The sequence below is a fragment of the Prinia subflava genome, chromosome 5 (assembly GCF_021018805.1).
Source record: "Prinia subflava isolate CZ2003 ecotype Zambia chromosome 5, Cam_Psub_1.2, whole genome shotgun sequence".
Classification (NCBI taxonomy): Eukaryota; Metazoa; Chordata; class Aves; order Passeriformes; family Cisticolidae; genus Prinia; species Prinia subflava.
Window position 1 is genome coordinate 26424115 of NC_086251.1, and position 22478 is coordinate 26446592.

At 48.2% G+C, this 22478-nt stretch overlaps 1 protein-coding gene across 3 annotated transcripts in view; it reads left to right on the forward strand.

The window, feature by feature from the left end:
• Positions 1-2705: 2705 nt before the first annotated feature.
• The window catches only part of TYRO3 (TYRO3 protein tyrosine kinase), a 41640-nt gene continuing 21867 nt past the window's right edge, over positions 2706-22478 (forward strand). Inside the window, exons 1-6 of one of the 3 annotated variants that reach the window (XM_063398565.1) lie at positions 2708-3311; positions 6587-6770; positions 8838-8938; positions 12962-13132; positions 15818-15904; positions 19807-19922. In XM_063398565.1, the coding sequence (XP_063254635.1) occupies positions 3224-3311; positions 6587-6770; positions 8838-8938; positions 12962-13132; positions 15818-15904; positions 19807-19922 (747 nt within the window). In that variant the 5' untranslated portion in view covers positions 2708-3223. Of the gene's footprint in view, positions 3312-6586; positions 6771-8837; positions 8939-12961; positions 13133-15817; positions 15905-19806; positions 19923-22478 lie in introns of all 3 variants that reach the window. The other 2 variants (XM_063398567.1, XM_063398566.1) reach the window with 2 other exon arrangements.

The window sequence follows — 22478 nt, forward strand, 5'->3', positions numbered from 1 at the left end:
TCCTCAGGGTTTGTGCTTCCTCAGTGACTGTATTCTGGCCCAACTTTGGGGCATTCATTTGAGAAGCCATCCCTAAGCTGTGAAAGCCCTCATACACATGGAGCTTCCTCCTGTCACGTGCTGTAGCCTCTGGTGGTGACCAAAAAGCTGGGAGCAGCTCTTGTTCTGGTCTGGGACTAAACATGCTGGCTTCAACAGATCTCCCATTCAGTAACCTGAATAGCCATCCTGGTCTCCTACAAGCAGAGCAGAGCTACTCCTGTAATCCTGCAGCCCTTGAATGCAACTTCATCCTTGTTGTTGCCATTGCTATGGCTCCCTGCTGCAGGATGAGGGATCTGCCCCCCATCTGCAATGGGGGCGTTCATGCTGCTTTTCAAATCTCAGCTCGGAGGGTGGAGCGGACGAGTTCTTGAATCCCAGTGTAAACCAGGCATAGAAAACACCTTGTACAAAACACAGGGATTTTCTATCCAGTTGCAGCCTGACTGCCTTGGCAATGGAGCAGTGGCATGTGCCAGCAGCTGTTGTTGAACTTTTCAGGCTATGGCTTCTCATGTGGAAATGGAGGGTTTGGGCTTTTTCACTGGAATAACCTGTTCCAGATGTCCTGTTGGGTCTCAGTAGTAGGAAGAGGCTGAACGGTAGAGGAAGGTGAGGAAGTCCAGCAAATACTTCTCCTCCTTCTCCCTTCTCTCTTTCCCCTCCCTCCCTTTTGTCCTTCCTTCTCTTTTTGTTCATCTCCAGAAGTCTCCCAGCACTGGGTATTCACCTCTGGATTACTGCACAGCTCTTCAGGCATTTTCTGGAATGTACCTTCACTTCCCAGCCCATCTGATGAGACGTGGCAACACACAATTGCAGCAGAAATAAGGGAATAATGTAATCCAGAGAGCCAACAACTGTGTCCTCTGTGTGTGAACAGTGAGCACTGACACTGATATTACAGCCTGAAGAATAAAGCCACGGTGCTTGGTTCAGTGCCACAAGAGGCCAAGAGAGTTTATTTGCCTCCAGTCCCTAAAAACATTTAAGATTCACCAGTTCCTTTGCTTTCTGCATGGTGATATTACACTCCTCTGTAAGTTTTCCCACTGCAGTTTGCACTTCAACTGGCAGTGTGTGCAGAATTTGAGTCCAATTTTCGCATGGCTCTTCCTGCCTATCACTGGTAACACAAAGCCCTTCTCAGAACAGCTGAAGTCAGATCCCTTGATGGGGAAAATCCCCCTTGGTGTACTGCTCCCAGCAAAGCTTTGCTCTCTTGCACGAACCCAGAATCTAGTCTGTGCCATGCTACAACAACTGGAGCACTTCCTGAGACCATGGGACCAGTGTAGTGTAAAAACCTCTGTAATTATAGGGCTGGAAGAAATCCTTAAAAGGAAAACACCATAGAAACATGTCATTATTCTAATGGTCATTATTTTTTTTTCTCATGAGACAACTAAAATCTGCAAAGTAGCTACCTTCTGGAGGGTGCTATTGCCATAAGTGCAGAAACACACCGCGTAGCTGGATGGATACATGGGGGAGAGGCAGCAGCGACAGCAGGTGTGCATGAGGCTTTTAGCAGGCACCAGCACAAAACCTCTCAGCCCAAGAGCTGTAGTGATCCTGGCGTTTTCCTGTCCCCATGTGCAACTACACTTCATACGAGCACTCGAATGATGGCTTTGGCAGTGTCTCCTCCCAGCTACCTCATTGCAGCAGGAGGCACTGGGGAAGGAGTGACATTTCCATTCCAGTAATGAAATCTTCTTGGCATTGCTCCAGTCCCCTAGGAGTTCCTATCAGAAATGCAAATGACTTGGGGGGGAGTGAAGATTAAAGTTTGGAATGGAATTGTATGAGGTTGTTGTGCCTCAGTTTCTCCTTCGCCCTCCTGGGGACAGTGCAGTTTCCCTGCACTCCTCCGCTCAGCCAGGTTTGCAGGGTGTTGCAGGAGCTGCCGGGCAAGTGCTGCACGCTGATGGCTGTGGCAGAGCTGGGAGCTGCATCGTGTTGTAAGGATATTGCTCCTTATGGCGCCTTTCAACCCAGATTCTCACCGTAACTCCTACGGAAAGGCAGCGCCAGATTTTTTAAAAAACTCTTTGTAAGTGACTTTTTCCACTCCGTTCTACTAACCCTGTGGCAGCAAAGATCTGCCTCCTAATCTCTCTCCCTACTTTTCCGCTGGCGGAAAAATGGTCAAGGCCGAACCGATCCTGCTTGAAGGGCACGGGTGGATCTCCTCACCTTGCCGGTGCTCCCGCACAGCTCAGCCGCCGGGATGGGCCGAGCGGCATCCCCGGAGCCAGGGGCGAGCGGTGAGGAGAGTGTGGCCGGAGCAAGGAGCTGGAGAGGGCGGGCTGAGGGAGATGGGGCTGGGGGTGCTGTGTGCGTGAGGCGGGGCTCTGCTCATCCCTCGCCTTGGGGGGGCTGAGTCTCGGTGGTGGCCCCAAGTCCTCCTCCCCTGGGGGGCTGGATGGTGCGCCGGGGCTCCAGAGGGGCCACATGTGGGTGGCAGGATAAGCGGTGCCCCGGCAGCTCCCGCGGATGCGGGTCACCCGCTCCCGGCGCTCTGGAAACCAGGCCGCCCGGCGGAGCAGCCCTCGAGGGGCGCCGCCCCCACACACCTCCTCGACCGCTGCCGCCCCCGCTCCACCCCGCCCCGCCCCGCCCCAGCCCGGCCCGGCCCGCCCTCCCGGGGCTCTGAGCCCCGGTCCCGTCCCGAGCGGCGGAGCGGGGGCGGCGGGCGCGGTGATTCGGCGCTTCGGGGGCGGTGGGCGCCCGGCTCATGCATATTCATGACGTGATGTCAGAGGGGGAGCACAGCGCGCGGTGACCGCCCGAGAGCGCCATTTCCTGAAGGAGGCGGCGGCGGCGGCGGCTGGGCAGGAGCGGACAGACGGACGGACCGACCGACCGACCGACCGACCCGCAGAGGGGCGCCGCGGCGGCCAAGCCGGCAGGGGGAGATCGCCCGGCGGCGGGACCGGAGTGGAGCGGACCCGAGCCGGCCGCACCGACCCGCGCCTGTCGCTCCGCAGCAGGTTCTCCCGAGGCTCGCCCCGGCCGGAGCCAGAAGTTTGAGCGTCCCCGGAGCCTCCCGGGCGAGCCCGGTACCGGGCGGCGACGCGGGGCTGCCCCAGCCGCTGCCGCCGCCACCGCCGCCTGCACGGGCGGTGGGAGCCCCCCGCGGCGCCGGGAGCAGGGGGAGGATGGTGGTGCGGGAGCGATGGAGCTGAAGCGGAGCATGGCGATCCCGCGGCTCCTCGTGCTGGGACTCTGGGCTGCGGCACTCCGGGACGGCGCTGCCGTGGCAGGTGAGCGGGGCTGACAGCCCGGTAGTGGCGGGGCACTGCCCCCCGAGAGCCGGGGTGCGGCGGAAGGGCTGCGGGGCACGGCTCCTGCCGCCGGGCCGGGTCTCCCCTCGGGCAGCTCCCGCCCCGCCGCTTCTACGAGTGTCGGCAGCGTCCTGAGGGTCTCCGGGCAGCAGCGCCGGGGCGCGGCGCCGGGGCGCCTGGTCCGCCCGGTGCGGCGGCCGCGGGGCCTCGGGCAGCCACAGGTGGGGGTCGGGCCCGGCGCATTTTGCCCCTCCCGGCCGGGCACGGGCGGCTCCGCCGCGTTTGTGGGGCCAGCGACGTGGCGCTCGGGAGCCGGCGGGGAGCCCGGGCTGTGCGAGCCTCGCCCGCCTGCCGGTAGAGCAGCGAGTAATCCTCCGGTGTTTGCCGAGGCATTGCGCTGCTGTGTGCCTAGCGCGGGCCGTCGCCGAGGAAAGCCGGGCGCTAACGCATTCCTGAGTGGCTTTGGTTGTTTCTTTCCCTCATGAACTCATTTTCCGAAGTTACACCCCCCAGTCGGCAGGGAAAGGCAGCTGCTGGAGCGCCTCAGCTCCCCGGCCGACCTGACTTCAGCGGGAGTTCGGCTCCGCTGTGTGTGCAGCGATGTGCGTGCAGTGACACGGCTGGGGGGGCTGTGGCACAGGCTGGATCGCTAGATCGGTGTCCTAAGGAGTCTGAGGAGCAAAAAGCCTTTATCCTGGCATGCATGAGCAGACGTCTTCCTCTCTCTCCACTCCCAACATCTCAAAAAACATGATCTGTTCTTAGGCATTAAAATATTCAGAAGTAGCAAGTTTAAAAAACAAACAAACAGATGTCATGTATTTTGACAACTAGTGTGTTCACTTGCTGTCAATTCAGACAACTACTTGATAAGAAATTTAATACACTTCTGTTTCCTATCTATAAATTTCACAATCTGCAGCTCTTACAGGTAGGCTTGGCAGAACCTATTTGGATGAAATTACTTCTTGCACAGTCAAGAATGTTGTCAGATGAGAAATAGTGAGTGGGAGAGTAAAACGAGGAATAGGTGGAAATTAAAATCCCTATTTACCTCCTATGTGATTCTTCCTGATACCTGCAGGAAGAGATGCTGCAGCCAAAACTAATTTTTGACCTGTGAAGTTATTAAAAATACCTGATCTGTAATTCTTCATTTCGGTTGAAATTGATGGAGGGATTATACTTGGACAATATGTACAACTCTGACTGAACACTTGTACTGTATGTTGATCTCCTACATCATTGATTTCTCTGCTAACTGAAAACCATAAAAGATCTCTAACAATATTTCCTGGTTTAATTTGTGGCTAACTTTCAGCAGGGCAGTCTGAAGGATGCTGAGTAGCTTGATTTTCCATTAAGGCACCTGTAATGAAAATGTCTGTCAGTTTGTGTGCGTGTAGCAGCCTGACTATATAAATTTTCTGTAATACAGAGAGAACTGCTATGAAGCTTTCATGTTGTATTCCAGTTCTGTGAGTGGTGAAAGGGAGGATGTTTTCTGGCATGCACTGGGACATGTCGTTTGTGTTACATTTGAGTTCAGTAATGCGAGGTTAGGTCATTCTCACCCAAGGTGATCAAATCCTTAGCCCAGCAAATGAACTGTGGCAACTAAACTCAGATGATCAGCTTGCCCATTTTCCAGTGCTCTCTGTGAATTTGGTAAATGAGTAACAGCAGATGGAAAGGCAGAAGACTGAGTGTTGGGAAACCAGCTAGGGAATCTCATTAAGGGAAGGAAAAAAGACCTTCTTCCAGTGTTCTGGGTTTTCTCCTAGACCACTGGTACTCATCTGGGTACGGGCTGCTGGTGGCAGAGCACTGGCTGGTCCCGCAGTGCTGGTTCTCCTTCTCCCAGCTGTTAGAACCACACTGTGAGTTCCTCTGCTGCTCCTCTGCCCTGTGAGGTGGTGCCCTCATGGCCGTGGGAGGGTGGTGTTTTAGCAAGAAGGGAAGTGGCACATCTGAAATCTGTGTTGGATCAGCAGTAAGGCTGTAACAGAGTTTGAGAGCAACAGGGCTGCTCGCTAAGCAGCGCGTTCTGACTGGCTCTGTGGGCTAGCAGGGCATTCTGTGAGGAGCTCACCAACCGGTGAACTGGGTGAAGTTGTAGTGTACTGTGATACGTGGCCAGTCAAGAGTGATGGAGTAATTTTTTTCTGAGGGATGTGGAGTCCACTGCCAGGGCATAATAGTGGACTAGGCTAGACCTGTTCTGGTCTGTCAGTCCTGTGCCACTGCATAGGAAATAGCCACTCTCCCTAACAAAACTAACTTTACATTTATTTTCTACCTTCCTGCTTTCCCACGGTCTCCTTTGATCTTCTGTTCCTCCTTTATATGCCTGTCTTTCTTAAATGCACGTAGATAGTTGGCTTCCGTGTCTTCTCATGGTAACAAATTCCATACATTCGCTTCTGCTTGAGGGAAACACTCCCCATCCACCCACACATGTAACAGTGCTCGGGGCCAGTTCTGATCACTTCTGTGTCAATACACACCCGAGCAGCTCCTCCAGCTCTGGCCCTGCTGCTTTGGGGTCGCAGTGGTGTGGCTCTGGGTACAGCGTGGTCCTGTGGCTGGACTGAAGGGTCCTCCAGGCGGCTCGTTCAGCACACACCCACATCACACGACAGAAATATCTGTTCTCTAAACAGTTCTCTCCTCAGTGAGGTATGCTGTGGAATAGGCTTTGCTTTCGTGGATTTTGCAAATTGTAGAGAAGCTTTCTGTAATGCAGGAGAACAGTGTATGCTGCATAACAAGACATAACTGATTCTTTCTCACATCCTAGCTCTTTACAAATGCATATAATGGAGCAAGCGTGATAATTTCTTAGCAGCACAAGAGCACCGTAGCTTCGATCCAGGGCTGGGGAAGAGAGGGAGGTGTGGTAGCGTGTTGAACAGATGCAGTTAGCGCTGCTGGATCACTGACACAGCGAAGCTCCCGGCCTTCCTGTGCGTCTCTGCTTGGGCACTGCTCTGCAGAACATCACCCTGCTGTTACACGAGTTGGCAAAATCCCCATGTACACACTGAACCACCACTTTTCTCCAGCAATTGTGCTTTCAGTGCTTGCATTTGCCTATTGCTTAGCAGACATAGTAGAGCAGTGCTGAGACTAACACACTCCTCTGCAGCGTGTGCTGGTAGGGAATGTAATTCCAGACCACCAACCTAGAGTAATTTGCTGTACTCCAACCCCCCTTCTTCTGGGGGTGGGGCGGAGTAGTATTTTTTTTTTAGGTATGAAATTTACAGGACCTCCAATCAAATTAAAGGTGTCCCAGGGTCAACCCGTGAAACTAAATTGCAGCCTCGAGGGAATGGAAGATCCCGAGATGTTGTGGATCAAGGACGGAGCAGTGGTGCAAAGCGTAGACCAGGTGTACATTCCAGTAGATGAAGAACACTGGATCGGCTTCCTCAGGTACAACAGACGCAGAGAAGGAAGAATATCATGGAAACTATTGCACTGTTTTCTGCTGTCAGCTATCTCTGCAACTGCAGTGCCCTCAGTGGGGCAGAGTCCTTGGGTCTGCAGTTCACTGTGTGGCAAGGGCATAACTGAGAGCAGAACTGAAGCCACTGAGTGCTGAGATTTTATCCACTAGAACCATATTGGTTTTCTGACTACTGTGGGGACAGGTGCTTTGCTAATGCTTGTGATGCTTGAGATGTGACTTCAAGGTGAAAGGATGGTCTTGCTTTGTTTGTTCATCTTGTTCTGCTGTGCAGCAGTATAAATAGGTTTTCTCTCTCGTACTCATCCTGTTCTCTTACTCTCTCTCTTGAGCTGTCAGTCTGCCTAAAGGGTGAGGATTGTTGATTGAAATGAGACTCCCAGGACTACATCCCCTTCCTTTCTTTGAAGAGGAGTGTTTGTCCTCTGAACCATCCCTGATTCATTTTGCAGTGAATCCTAATTTGTTCCGAATACATTTACACTACATGATATCAGTCCTGCCCCATTCAGAGGCATAAAACCTTGCGCAAAGCAGATCTCTGTCTCTTTATTTCAGCAGAAGAGGGATGCCAGCTAGTTCTGGAAGTACTGAGATAAACAAGACCCAAGGTCCTACTCTGTCTTTTTTTATGCATTAAAAGAGCTTGTACAGGCAAACATATCAACACCACAAGAGCTCAAAACTGTTGGCTGACTGAGAATCACTCTTCCCTGAGCTCTGGCTTCATCTCCTGTAATGTTTCTTGGATTGATATTGCACAGAGTATTCAATTCCACCAACTGAAAGTCTTTGTGTTAAAGCTTGTCTGTAAGAAACATTTTGGTAGGAAAAAACAGCTGTGCACAGTAGAACTATTGCATAATATGTCTTGTTATGTTTCAAGACAGTTTGTCTTGAAACTATGCTGTTTACTTCCCCCCAGTTCCACTAGTTAACTCTGCCCTTCACAATCTCATTCTGATCTCCTTTCTTGCCTCTTGTTTTACTCCACTGAGAACTCTCTGTAGCACCAGAGATAAGTTAGGGTGCTAAATCTGGATGTATCTGAATCTTTCTCTCCTTTTTCCTTTCTTCTCCTAAAGAGATCATTTCTACCACCCACGTGTGACTCTCTGCTGTGATCACTGTGTTTCAGAACATGGGCAGGACAGCTGATGCCATTTGAAGGTCCAGCTCTGAAAATGGGGCTGTAGTGGGTCCGTTTTGTGCATTTCAGCAAACACTCTCCCCTTTCTGTCTTCCCTCCTGAGGTGTCCTTCCCCTTCTCCGAGGAGGACTGCTAGCGTTAGCAAGGTGGGCATCAGCTCTGCGGAGGATCCCTGCATGGCAGCGGATGCATGGCTGCACATCCCGCGGGGAGCAGGCAGCGCTGGTGCCTGAGGGGCTCTCAGAGTCACACTGTTGCCTTTGGTAGCTGAGACCTTGTTGCTTTGGGAACGAATTGTGCCCTTGCTCACCATGCACCATCGTAACCTCTTGAGATCGCAAACTGGGAGGCCCCAGGAGTTTTGCAGAGTGAGGCGCTCTCGGGCCCAGAGTAGCGCTGGGCGCAGTTGAGGCGAGGGGCCCTTTTCTGACCCATCTGTTCCTGTGTAGGGCTGCTGCCGGTCCTGTCACCTGAGGCAAAGCAGTCAAGCTCGCTGGAGGTTTGCAGCGCAGAGTTTCCTGCTAGCTAAGATGTTGTAAGCCGAGCTGTTGCACTTGAAGGCTAGCTAGAGTCATGATTCAAGAGGGAGATGACCCCTTCCTATCCTCAGAGGACACAGATGACTGGTTTTCTGCGAGGATGTTTTGGAGGAAGACCGTCTGCTCTGCAAGGACTCTCTCCACCCACTTTAGAGAGGAGCCTCCCATCTCCGCTGTTTTGCCATGTGCTTTGTGCTGGCTGGCTGTTGATCTCCTCCCCAGAGCTGGCTGTGTCTCAGTGGGTGTTTTCCATGCATCTGGTTTGCCAAACACTGGAGGGTCCTTTGGGGCAAAAACATGCTTTATCCACATAAAATATCGATATGGCTTTTGACTTTTTTCAGCTTGAAATCCGTCGAGCGGACAGATTCTGGGAAGTACTGGTGCCAGGTTGAGAACGGGGGGAAGAAGGAAGAATCACAACAAGTGTGGCTCATAGTGGAAGGTAAGGAGGAGTAGTAGTGCTGGTTTCCTTTCAGGGCTGACCCACCAATATGCTCTAGGTTGAAGTGGTGAGAGCAGATTGCTCCAGTGACAGGCTTCTTGGCTCTGAACCATTGCTGCTGACTGCAGGGAAATCGCTACAGAGCAGGAATAAGAACTAGGAGAACCGCTTCAAAGAGCAGAGCTGTCAGTTCATTGCCTTCTGCTTTTATTTTGGCGTGTTAGGAAACAAGATCTTTTCACGCAAGCACATTTCTTTCCAGCTTTTAAATCCATTGTTGCAGGCGTCTCTAAATAATTCATAGAATGGTGAATAGTTCAAGTTGAGAGAAATCCGTGGGGCTCATCTGGTTCAGCCCACTTCTCTGTGCAGGGTTACAGTCTGTTTCTGTGTGTCAGCCAAACAGGTCTTTGTGGACAAGGTACACTTTTAACCCGGTTGTGAGTTTTGTGAGAAGTGCTGTACATCAGCACTTCATGGCCGTGACTGCTTCGGGTGGCACTTTTCTGTCCAGGGTTGTCTGATAAGAATGGCTTCTACACGGCTGCCCAAAAGTCACCCAAGGCAGTGTGGATCTTACTGTCTCTAATTTCCCTTGAGCCATGAGTCTGATAGATCCTCAGAAGCTAGTTGTCATAGGATGGCTTAATATGTGGTGAAGAAGTTGACAGGAACAGTGCATTTGCAGCAAGAAGTAGTTTTTTTGGATGTATTTGGTAACATTTTGGGCCAGAGCTGAATTGACAGTCCTAAAGAGTGGGGAGCAGGGAGGGTGTTGTGGGAAGCAATGGGGTCTGAGTGTTTTACAGCAAAGGTCTCACTCATTCAGAGCATGGAAACGTTCATAGCAGCTCTCACAAGAGGGATAACACATTCTGCCTTCCATAAATCCCAGGCTTTTGTCCACCTAAATTTTCAGGTGTGATTTCAACTAGAAATGTTGCTTACAGTTTAAAACCCTCTCCTGTGCAGAGTTTCTGTTTCTATCCAATTACATGGCCTGCTCCAGGGGTAGCTGCATTTGTGTGGTGGGTGCATTAGGAGTAATTGGGCAGCTCAGTGTGCTGAGCTGTCTGAAAAGAACACGCTGCTCTTCTGGACTGCACAGGCAAAAAGTATCCAAATCACAAAAAACCAGCTACAGTTAAGTAGGGTGAAGTGTGTTGAGAATGAAGGCCAAAGCTTACAGCAGAAGTGAAAAAAATGCAACCACTTGCCTTTATGAGAAAAACAAGTATAGCAGAAGGTAGTTAAACTTGAACTGGGCATGTAGTCATGTGTAAAGGGAGTTGGTGGATGAAATTAAAAATTAACAAGTAGTGATAAGAGGTGGAGTTTAAAAAATGTGTCAGCTCTTAGCATAAGAAAAGCCCTGGGAATGCAAAAGCCTATCAGACCCACCTTTGCTGTTATCTCTGTGTATTTCGTCCCTGGACATGCCAGCTTTGTGTAGCAGTGGTTGCTCTGCTGATATCAGCTGTCCTCTGATTGAGAGGGGATCTTTACTCTGGGGATTTGCAGCCTTCAGTGGGTGTTGACATTCTTTAGTGTGGCACACAAACAAATGTGGACTACTGGTAATCAAAGTGAGCTTGACTGGATCTCTGTGCTGTATAATATCTGCTTAGGTGGTCTGTATCTGCCAGATTTTCTAGCAATGGTATTGGAACTGTCTTTGTAATAAAAATGTTTGATCTTATGAAACACTTCTTAGAATTTACAATACCAAAACTGTTTTGAACCTGTTGCCTGGTTTAGAAAGTAGTCTCTGGCCTTCCTGAGAACATGATACTGTTTGATGCCTGGAGAGGTGATCTCAGAGGCACACTGTGGAGTGTTAGAAAAACGGGTTGTGTTTCTTACAGAACTTTCCATCTGAAGTGACAGCTCTGACTATGTGGCTCTTCCTGGGGCTGCCAGCCCCCGTGGTGGCTACAGTCAGAGACCAAGCCACACCCGTGTGGACACATTCCCCTGAATCAACACTGTCTCAAAACTGAGCTGTACATAAAAATCAGCTTTAAAGGTTGGATGCTGGCTTGGAAAGGAAAATAGGTGGCATCATCTCCTTGTTTTGCTGCTGATTTTCTGACTGCTGGCTGCTCAGTGCCTGGGTGGGGCACCTGTGAAAGGGCTGTGCTGACACTCACCTCTTGTACCAGGAACTGGGAGGCTAAATGTGCCATAGGCAGCGAGCTGTCCAGGTAACATACGGACTGGGGCAGTGCGAGTTCCTCAGCTGGATGAGTCAGCTGCACTCCCTCAACTATGAAAGCTTTTAATTGTGGTCTTGTCTGCTCTGTTTAACTGCTCCCAAAGTGAGAAAACCTGCTGAGCTTGGCAGGATCTTCCTGAAAGTTTACCTTGGGTGTCATGACAAAAGGACAAGAGGCAGGGATCCTGCTCACAGGTAGAGAAACGGTGATTATTTTCCCTTCTAATCTTCCTTGGAGAAGGAGAGCAAAGCAGGCAGAGGTGTCACAGCTGGTATCTCAAAAGCTTACTCATTTTTATTGTTTATGTATGAATGCAATAAAAAAATGAAGTAAAATATGTCAGCAAAAAGAAGCAGTATGCCATGATAATGGATATACCTGTCCTGAACATTAGCATTTGCACAGATAGGCACTGTCATTCCTCAGGAGACTTGGGTTTAGTCCTGTTCTAGTCTGTTCATTTACTTACTACTCTAAGGGAAGGAGGCAAGGAAGGCATAAAGGAACTGCTGCCTGAAAGATGCAGTCTGGACAGTCAGTGAAAGACTGAGGAAAGCACTTTCAGCTGTAGCTTGGGGGAAATGTCAAGAGTTAGGCTTCTAAATCCCTGTTTAGGCACCTGTGTTAATTGCCTGCTGGTGGAGATGCTTGGGCCTGTCATCTTTGTCCAGGGAAACGGTGTAATTTCAGCATGCAAATGCACAGTGTGATCAGTTCTTCTGTTTCTGTGAGGCAACAGATCAGCAGCTTCCAGAACATGCTTTTTCCAGCTGAGAATACCTGATTTTTGTTGGGGTAAGTGCTGTTGGTAACAGCAGTGCTTGACACACAGAGATTTCTGTGTAGAAGGGAACTGAACATTTCTCGGGGCCTTCAGCTCTTCCAGTCATCACCAGAGGTACATACTGGCTGTCCTGCATGGTCAGCACTGCTGCTGATGGCAGGCGAAATTTGTGCTGCTGGTTTGGAGCCCTGAAACCACGAGAATTTTGGCATTGCCCATAAGAGGAACCTCATCTCTTGATGTGTTGAATTACACTCAGCTATTGCCACTTAGAGATGCTACCTAAGGTAGGTAGCACTGCAGCTGCGTTTTGCTCCCTGTGGGCTTAATCCGAGACCTGTTGTACCAACCGGGAGTCTTTCCATGGTGGGGAACAGATAATTGTGGAGAGAGCCGTGTCGGTGGATAGCCTTCAGCTCTGAAACAAATTACCCCTGGCTCCAAGGCAGCCTGGTTGTCGTGGTGTCAGAGTGTGCTGGGAGGCATTTCCATTCAATTAGGCTCCAGAGAGAGCATTGTAAATGCTCCCAGTCTCTCACCGCGGGGGTTCTTTCCTCATTCATGGGTCTGTTAAAGCCGGTAGTTCAACCTTTCTCAAGCTTCGGCTTTTAATGCATGGTGAGAAGCATCTGCAGCTGGATTAGCTGTCTTTTAAAGTGGTGTCTGCCAGCGCTAAAGTTATTGACTGTTGCCTCTTTAAACTCCAATCTCTCCAGCTGAAAAATGAGAAAACACTACCTCTAAAAGCTGTTTCATAGGGGAGTCTTGAATTGAAAGCGGATTTTCAAAGGCATTGTGGGAAGCAAGCACTCTTTCTCTCTGACTTCTAGCAGTAGTATTTAGGCATTCATGCCCTGAGGTGATCCAGCATCTCTGGCCCTTGGTTTTCGTGACGGGCTTGGAGGGCGTCGGATTCAGCCTAGCGGCAGGACAGATGGATGTCCAGTGTTGGGCACTGGTATTAGTGGAAACAAACAAGAGGCAGCTGCTCCAGTTATTGTCACTTGTCTGTTGCTTTTCCAGGTGTGCCCTACTTTACTGTGGAACCTGAGGATGTGTCCGTGTCCCCCAATGCCCCATTTCATATGGCCTGTGCTGCTGTTGGTCCCCCTGAACCAGTGACAATTGTCTGGTGGATGGGAGACTCCAGAGTGGGGCTTCCAGACGTCTCTCCCTCCATCTTAAACGTGTCAGGTAAGGCTGCTGCTGCTGCTGCTGCTGCTGCAGGGGATCACTTGGAGAATCAGAAGAGGAGAAGAGCTCTCTTCTGATCATGCCCTGTACATGGGGTAGCCACATAGTGTGGGAATGGTGCTTAACTCTTCATTAAGGGCTGAGTGCTCATGATCACTTACAAGATTATCTCGAGGGGTGATGGTTGCTCAGTGTTTTCTGCTGGTTTGAGCAGAGGCTCTTACAGAGTTTGGGTGTGACTGGCACTCTTGTTAAAAATGCTGTTGAACGGATGATACATTGGCTGCCTCTTGTTCCACCTTGTGGAGGGTGTTCATGGTTATATGAAGTGACTCTGTTGGTGCCACTTCTCTTGGAACTCTCCAAGCATTCGCATGTGGCAGATGCCATCCCTTCCTTCTGTGCATAGCCCTGTCACTCACTGCTTTCCTCTCTCTTACCTACCCCCATCTCTGTTCTTGCAGGCTTGCTGGATGCTCTTGTCATTAAAATCTGACTGCCTGATGTTATTGTTTGACACTTTAAGAGTGATTGTATCAGTGCTCAAATGGGCTGCTTCCCTTGATAACCCTTCAAGACCAAAGTTTGCCCCAGAGAAGAGCTTTCCCCAGCAGGGTCAGCAGAAAAACTCAGGAGCCAGTAGGTGTTAGGTCCTCTCTTCAGACCACTCTCAGAAAGGATGATGAATCTCTGACAGGATGTGACTGCAGCTATTCTTGCAGTTACCTCTTAAAAAGTATCTTTATTCTATTTAGGTGTCCAACAGCCTTGTGTTACGTTTTCTCTTTGCTGCGGTTTTAATGTTCTCAGCAGCCCTGACCCAAAGTTGAACTGGTTGAACTAAAAAAGTTGAACTTTTATGTAGAAATAAAAGGTTTTACAACTAAGAGTCATCTCTTACACCCAGGGTGAGTTTTTATATGTTTTTGGCCATCTTTTGAGCTATGCAGTCCCATTCAGGCTTCCCTTAGAACCTTATTTATTCATAAATCAAATAATGATTTGTGATTTGAAATGGTTCTAATCATCTGCTCCCTCTCTTACGTAGCCACCGATGCTGTTCTAAATTGGAAATGAAAACTGCTCCCTTATGATATAATCTTGCCTGTTGAAATGGAAACTGAGAAGATGGATAGTCAAGAGGGGAAAGACAATTAAAAAACCAAGTCACTGTTCTTCCATTAAACTCATCCCACGATGCCTCACAAAATATCTGTTGTTGGGGGGCAGTGGCTTGGAGGCCTGAAAAAGGACATCTGCTCCCAGTGATTCTGCAGATGAATTGCTATTTTACATATTAAGTGTCATCAGCACCTTTATTTGCTTCTGGTGTTCTTTGGGATGCCCCTTGGGCACAATCTCTTTCAGTGCACTTTGGGGTTCCCTTGGGCACCTCTTGTCTTTCCAACTGAAAACATGTAGCAGGACACAACCCGCGTGGTTCCATTACCAAAACATGTCAAAAAGGGCAGTTGGTAAGAAAACAAGCACTGCTAGCTGAGGAAAGTATCACGCTCTGAAGAAAAGAGTAACAAAGTACTTGGCTAGAAAGTAAACATTCAGGAGGTTCAGCAATGTTGGATTTGGAAAGCAGTGCTGGCATGGTGCGAGGGAACGCGCAGTTCCTGCTTTGTGGTGTATTCTGTAATTTCCTCAGGGCAGGGCTGCGTTAGGTTCTGTCTTGGGACAGGCCTACCACATCAGGTGCTGCTCTGTTGTGCTGCCTGGCCTTCAGCCTGCTGGCAGCATCTTCCTCTGGTTCACAGGGACGAGAGTAGCACTCCCTCCTCTCTTCCATTTCACCTTCCTTGCAGTGCTGTTAGTCTCAAGCTTGGGAGATGAGTCAAAGGTCAGAGACACTGTGCAAGCTGCTCTGTGCAGCTCTGAAATGTTTTTCCTTCCTAGATTGTATGCCCACAGTGAGCCAATCTTTAACTTTTCTCAGGTAGAGTCTTTTAAGGCAACTGAGGGCCAAGTCACATGACAATAGTTGCTGGACACAGTTCTCCAGGCAGCCATGCAAATCTGTCTCAATTCTGATTCATTTGCCATATCTATATGTGTCCTGGAACAGCCAGACGTCAGTATGATGCCATGGGATGGATGGATGCTCACAGAAAACATTTTTACTTGTGTCACCCCTGGGAAGTGTTTCAGTGCTGATGCAGTAGCATTTAACTTCCACTTCCTTTGTGTGTCTTCAAAAGTCTGATGCAAGGTGAGGGACAGGTGGGCATTAACTAGAAATAGGCAGCATCTGATTAAAAGTTTGCCTGGGCTTATAGCCCAGTTAGAAGATGAATGTTGCTCAGGTGTAGGCTGAGGCCCAAAGCATTGGGCTTTGTGTGAGCCCAGTCCTTGCTCCAAAGATGCTCACTAGAATGTGAGAAGCAGACATCTACTACCTGAGCACTATGAACTGCTGTCCTGACAGATTCTTCCTTCGTTTTCAGTGCTTTCTGACACTTCCATGAAAGCTTTTCTACGTTGCTACCCTCCCTCCATTAAAAATGTGTTTAGCACATTAGTTACATTGAAATCTGCATGTCTTTGATTGGCACCCAGCTCACCCCTCCAATTGCCTGTACAGCTTGAGCTGGATGTCACAAATAATTGAAATTCTGCTGAAGGTTGAAGCTGGATTATGTAGCTGTGTTTCCTTTCCTTTTCTCGGCTGATCTCCAGGTATTAATCAAAGCACAGTTTTCTCCTGCGAAGCTCACAACGTAAAGGGATTGTCTTCATCTCGGACTGCCACTGTTCAAATTAAAGGTAAGAGACTGGGCAAGGGCCTTGGATTTGCTCTCTGGGGAGGGAAAGTAGGGCTCCTTAATGCAAGGAGTTGCCTCAAAGCTGCCAGCACTGGTTGGAGCTCTCAGCAGTCAAAACAATGCTTTGTGTTCTAACAGCAGTTCCCACTTCCTATGCAGGGCCATATCCCCGGCTGTTGAAAATAATCCACATCTGATTCAGTGGTGGAAATGTGATGTCAAATGACAGCTTTTCCTTGAAAAGGAGAGAGCTGGGGCGATTAAGTTGTTTGGGAGAGATGAAGCTGATATAAATTTGTAGCAGGGAAATCTTTCCCTCTTGGGAATAGATGGGTCTTGTTAGGGCTAAAGAGGCCATTACTTCTGCTGCTTTTATTAGTATCACATTAGATACTGAAAAAAGTCAAGGAAGGTGATCACCAGTGGCCAGTAAGGTCTGCTCATCCACACTTTATGAAGTGGTTTATGAATTCTATTTTTTAAATTCTTTGCTCTTTAAAAGCTCATTGAAAACAAATAATTCCTAGCCTGTGCATGACCAGTTGCCATTTGAAAGTCTCCAGGCTGATGTGACATTTCCTCTATTCCTCCAGGTAACTGAAACAGGGATAATCAGAGCAATCAGCTCTTCCCCTCTTCTTCATGTCAAGATGCTTCTGCATTTGAATTTTTAGTCATGCTTTAATGCACTTTTAATTACATGATCATCAGTTCCAGGAGAGGCATGGCACAAAAATAATTTGTTCCAAGTGGTAGCTTATTGCTCAGCACAAATACAAGCAATCCATTTTGTCTGTACCAGTATCAGAACTCACAGCTGTAGTAGCTAGTTTTCATTAAAGGACAGACTGAAATCCAGCTGTAATCTACTGCTCTTGGAGTGTGTTTTTATTCAGGATATTGTGGTTACTGCTATGCCAAGAATGCAGTATGTTGGACTAGTAAGATTTATAACTTAATTTAAAACCACTTAGAGTTGTTGCCTTAAAGAGTTGTCTACACAAGGGAGTTAGTTATTGTAGAATATATCTTCTATGGTATTCTATCCTGGGATAGAATTTAGTTCACAAAACTATTACACTTTAGAAAATCTTGTCAAGCTATAATTTGAAAAAACATTTAGCATAAACAAGCTTTTGAAGTTTTAATGTTAATACAGATTATTATTTTTTAACCATTTGTAAGATGAAGGGGTGAAGACCTCAGAATTCTCTCATTTCCCAGCAATTGTGTTTAGCTGAAAAGTGTTCCTCAGGGATCATCAGCTAATGAATCCACACAGCCTATTTAGGAGGGACATATTGCCATTGCACACTCGTGTCACACACACACATTCTAGAGCTGAGAAAGAGCAAGTTTAAGTTGCATTAGTTAACTAACATTGCACCAGTATGTGGCATGTCCTAGAGACAAAAATTCAGGTTTTGAATAGCAACTCCAGTGCTGTAGTCATAAAAGTTATGTCTGTAATACCTCAAAGATATGTCTAAAACAATAGTTATAAATTTACCTAAGTGACAAGGCTTTTTTAAGTGGAAAAGCTTCCAAGATCTAGTATAACCCTGTTAAAATTAAAGCAAAGCTCCTACACAACAGAAATAGGGCAGGCCCAAATAATGTTTATTTAGTTCTTGATCCTATGAATATGCAGAATTCAGTGAAGTTGCTTTTGGGAGTAGTTGCCTGCACATGCCTGTTCAGGGCTTTCCTCTCTTACACAAACCCGTCTGCTAATGAGGACTCTTAAATCTTTCTAGGATTTATTGAACAATTAGTTTCTTCTGTGTTTCCAGAGGCAAACATTTTTGCTGGGACGTTGACAAACTGTTAACATTTCTTCCTATTTGCTCCTGTTGTTGTTCATTATCTATTCTCTGTAGTGCCCACAATGTGCTGGGTGTACTCCAAGCAGAAAATTACTGTTTTTGTAGCCCACAGTCCCCAGCCATTACAAAGCCCCATTGTTCAGCCACTCTCTAAGCACAGAGGAAGTTAACTCTCATTATGTTAACACTCAAGGTCCTGTTTTCTGACAGGCTTCTCTGTGTTTATGTGTGCAGCTAGGTTAGGGTTGTATCCAGAGCACAACAGGAAACAGCCACCAGCAGTTTTTTCCCAAGAGATGAGGGGACAATGCCTCTGGCCTTTGCTTGCAGAGCTGGGGAAAGGTGCTAGCAAGCCAGCCCTCCTCAGCCACTGTCTCCTCCACACACGGGGTGTGTCAGCAGCTGGTTATTTATCCTCACTGGTGGCACAGCACGTACCTCCTTTGGACCTACCATCCTGTGTTCAAAAGCACACCTCGCTAAACCCAAAAGTTACAAGTGTGTCTGCAAAAACTTGAGTTATGAGCAATGTTTCAGCAATACCCAGTAAGCAGTAAAAGCAGGATTTTTTTCCCCTTAAAGAGCTCACAGATCTGAACACAAAACTTCAAAAGAGAATGAAACAAAGATGCAGGAAAGTCTTAAGTTAACTACTGAAGAACTCATTGCCCAGCTTCCATCCCAGACCCATCCCCCACCCACACATCTTGTTCTTATCTGGGTGACAGACCCTGCCCTGGGACCAGGTAACTGGTTAACGAGACAACAAAGGCTTTATAGGGTTAATCTGTGTCACCATCTATTCCTCTCCTCCAGGAGACCTGAGTGTTTGGGCTCTGCATTTCTGTTGCAGGATGGCCCTGTGGGTATGCTGAGGGCAACAGTATTGTGGCTGTCCTTGGTGCAGTGAAATACAGACGTGCTCTGGCAGGGTAGAAGATGCAGCTGGAGAAATCGTGGCTTGCATTACTTTCCTCTTGCTGCTTTCTGATGGATACAATTCAGGAGACGTGGAAAATTCAATCTGCGGGCAGAGCCTTGTCCTGAGGATGTTTCTGAAAGAAGACTCCTGAGGGTACAATTTGTTGAGATGCAACAGGGAAACTATTACAGGCATCAGGGTACAAGTTTTTAAAATGAGGTCAGGGGAGAGGTTAGTATTCATGAAGCTGCTAATTTTGTCAGGAGTGCTGTGCCTGAGTGAAAACTCAGAGGTGAAAAAGAGATGGTGACTGGAAGGATAAGAATTAACTATGTGGAATTACAGTGAGAGGAAAGGAGAAGTCAAAGAGAAACATCAAGAATCCTAAAAGGAAGCCAAGCAGTTTTATGCTGTGCTGGGGTAGTAGGAAGCACGAGTATCTGATTAACTGTCCAGTCTTGGGATCCTGATTTTGTTCCTTGCCATGCCCTTAATTTGTGGAGTGGTATCGGCCATGTGTGGCAGGCACTCCATTTGGCTTGAATTTCCCCTCTGTAAAACAGAGTTTATTCATCCCAGGCATGAGGAGGCAGTTTTCAGTCCAGGCTCTGTCCCAGGGTGTTTCAGTGGGAGTTTGCAATGGACACTGGAGGCAGCACAAAGAGGTCTACTGCAAATCCAGCTCCAGGGTATTCAGGTCACTACAGCAAACCACCCTGCACGTGGTGCTGGCAGAGCTGGTGTCAAAGGCTGGACTGAGAAGCCGAGGTGGGATTTTAAAGCCCTGATTTAGTTCACAACGTGGGTCCACAGGCAACTGTGAGCAGGGCTGAGTCATGCCCTGCAATGGAGGGGGCAGGGAAGAGCTGAGTAGCAAAGGTGTAAGCATCAAACCCTGGCATTGCTATCAAAGAGATCATCTGTTGCCTGTGTGCATCAATGGACAATATAAGAATAGCTGACAATAGCTTGTCCAATGTTAAAATAATAGTTTCATTCACAACAAGTTGGGGGCACCCTCCAAAGATGTGATATTTTACCACATTTCTGTTAGTGATTTCATTGCATCATTTTTAGCCTCAAGCCTCTTCCATTTCCACGTGAATACCTGCTCAGTTGTGTGTACCCTGAAAGGTCTCTTTGTTTCCCTTCTAGCCATGCCTCTCCCGCCCCTCAATGTGTCTGTGAGCCAAGTCACCAGCAGCAATGCCAGCGTGGTCTGGGTGCCAGGATTCGACGGCCGCGCACCTCTCCATTCGTGCACTCTTCAGGTATGGCCTCTCTGGGCTGTGCCCTGCCCTGCATGAGTAACAGGACTCGCCTAAGCCACATTTCCTGGGCCATCATTTGCTCCCCGAACTTATTAGCAGTGTTTCAATTCTTACTTCACAGCCTTAAAACATAAAAACTTAACGGGAGGCAACTCACAGGTGCCAAAGAGCAGGTCATGAGCTTCATGCTCAAAAGTTAAGTGTTCAAGACTGGTCACACTCTCCTCACCAGCAGGTCATCAGTTGCTTCGTGGCAGCTGCTCCATACAGGTTATTACACTGCAGCACTCAGGAAGCGCACAGCACTCTGTGGGAGGTGCCCTGCAGGAGCTGTGGCTGCAGGCTGCTCACCCTTCCTGCATGGAGCAGTGGCCCATGGTAGCACTGTTCCAGTGCAGGTGCCTGTGAGTCCCACACCAAACCAGGTCCGTGCTGTGTGATGCCAGAGGAAGTGCAGGAATTCGGACATACCAATGAGTCCAAGGTCTGAGGAGCTTGCAAAGTACAGGATGTAGTACAGGAAAGGTAGGAATGATGGAGGCAGGAGGCAGACTGGGGTTTTTGATACAAGATCAGACCTATTTGCAGGTTTTAGGGCAATTTTAAGCCCTGTCTCTAAATCTTGATTAGTTTTCCATTGTCAAAGACCAGTTCTTCCCAGAAAATCAAACTTGATACTCTTCTGTAGCTCTGATAGGTGCAGAGTACTCCACATCTCTGAAAAACTGGTCTGCTTCTTGAAGCTCCTGAGAACAATGGTATGTGTCCAACCTCAGGCAGAGTTGTAGAACCTCTCAGAGCTGTAGAATCAGATCAAAGAACAGGTTAACCTAGTGAGAAAATAAATGGTGATACCCAAAGCGGGCTGTGGAAACACAACTAGGCACATTCCCCCTGGATTTATTTGCCAGGCCCCTATGCTTTCCCTACCTGATTACAGCAGCGTTGTGAGCTGGAGTGGAATTTCTATGCTGTGTTGCCAAATATGCAGAGGAGGATTATAAACTTAAGGTATGCTGGAAGCAGTCTAGCTAATATACTTGCAGTCCTCTTTTTCTTTGGCGGGGGGGGATGGAAACCAGAGGTTTCATGCTCTGATGTCTATTATACTTCAGAAGTAAAAGAAATCATCTGGTTTAACTCACTGGCAGAAAGAACTTTTGAATGCAGCTGGCCCTGGTCTGTGGGTTTTGTTGCTGCTTCTGTTCTTGTTTGCAGTTGAAAATGGTTTTCTTCCTCTGTTTTACAGTGCCAGTTATCTCGAGCTGGAACAGCCTATTCTCTCTGCCTTGCACGCTGCAGTGCTAATCATTCTGGGGTTTAAGTTCTCCCTCTCACTTCTGGCAGGGGCAGGGGTGGGGGTTGGGATGTGGAAAAGAGGCTGAATCAGAGCAGCCCAGTTTCTGTCAACTCAGCAGTCTCTCACCCCCTTTCTAAGCCTTTTCTGTTCTATTTGGGGAGCACGGAGTTCCTGCACTGAAGTCTGGGAGCGGGATAACTTGGCAATGACCCTGTGCTGTCAGAAAACCGTGCTTGCTCTGACTCCCACATTGAGAGATTCTGTGTGAGGCACTGACCTACATTTCCATGTGAAAATGCACATGTTCCTGGCTCCTCATGATTGCACTTCTGCTGGGAGTCTCCCAGGAAGAGAAGGGGTGTTGGAAGTTTGCTGTGTGTTTCTGGCACTGGGGCATTGCAGGGGGTGCCCCGGAAGCACCGTGTTCAGACAAGCAGATTGCTCCTGGGGACAGGCGGGGAATGGCAGCGTTTTCTGACTGCTAACACAAGGCAGCTTTCAGGGTGTGAAAGGGGCAGATGCACGAGCACCAGCTCTTGGGTGTTGAACAGAAATACATCATCCAGCAGACAGGGTCTTAAAAAAAAGTTGTCTTGTTTTTTTCCGTGCTGTGGATGACACTGATAATGACAACAATATGTTTTTCTATTCAGGAAACTTGAGCTTCTTCCTTTCTACCAGCCAAATAAATCAGTGTGCCAAAAGTGTATGTGAGAGTGAGCAGAAGGGCAGTGAGAAAAGAAGAAAGGCTGCCATATAAAGTACATAAAGTCCATATGACTGTTTCGCTTTTGTCAGTACATCTTGCTTTTACTCTCTGCTTTGCTATTTTGTATGCACTTGAGGAGAAAGTCTGAGCCTGGGAGCTATGCAGTGATTTCTGCTATTGTTAGTACAAAAGTAGGAACACTGACTCTATGCATTAAAAGCACACAATGATATCAGATTTAAATTAATATTCATGCTGCTTTGAAGCTCAGATTCGGCAGCAAGAAAAAGAAGGGATGCAGGAGTGGTAAGAAGTTCCTTTTCAGTTTAATTTGAAACAGGTTAGTTGAACCAAGCCACCTATGTCTACTATGTCTCTCATCCACTACAAAATGTAAAATATGCAAACTTCTGGGAAAAAGAGTTTGGCAAAAGGTGACAGTAGGCAACAGGCAAGTTGCTCTACTGGTTTTCATTGCTCAGATTTAAACAAGCCTCAGAAGCCGGCTGCTACCACTCAAAGTGACAGGCACATTTAGTTTTCTTTA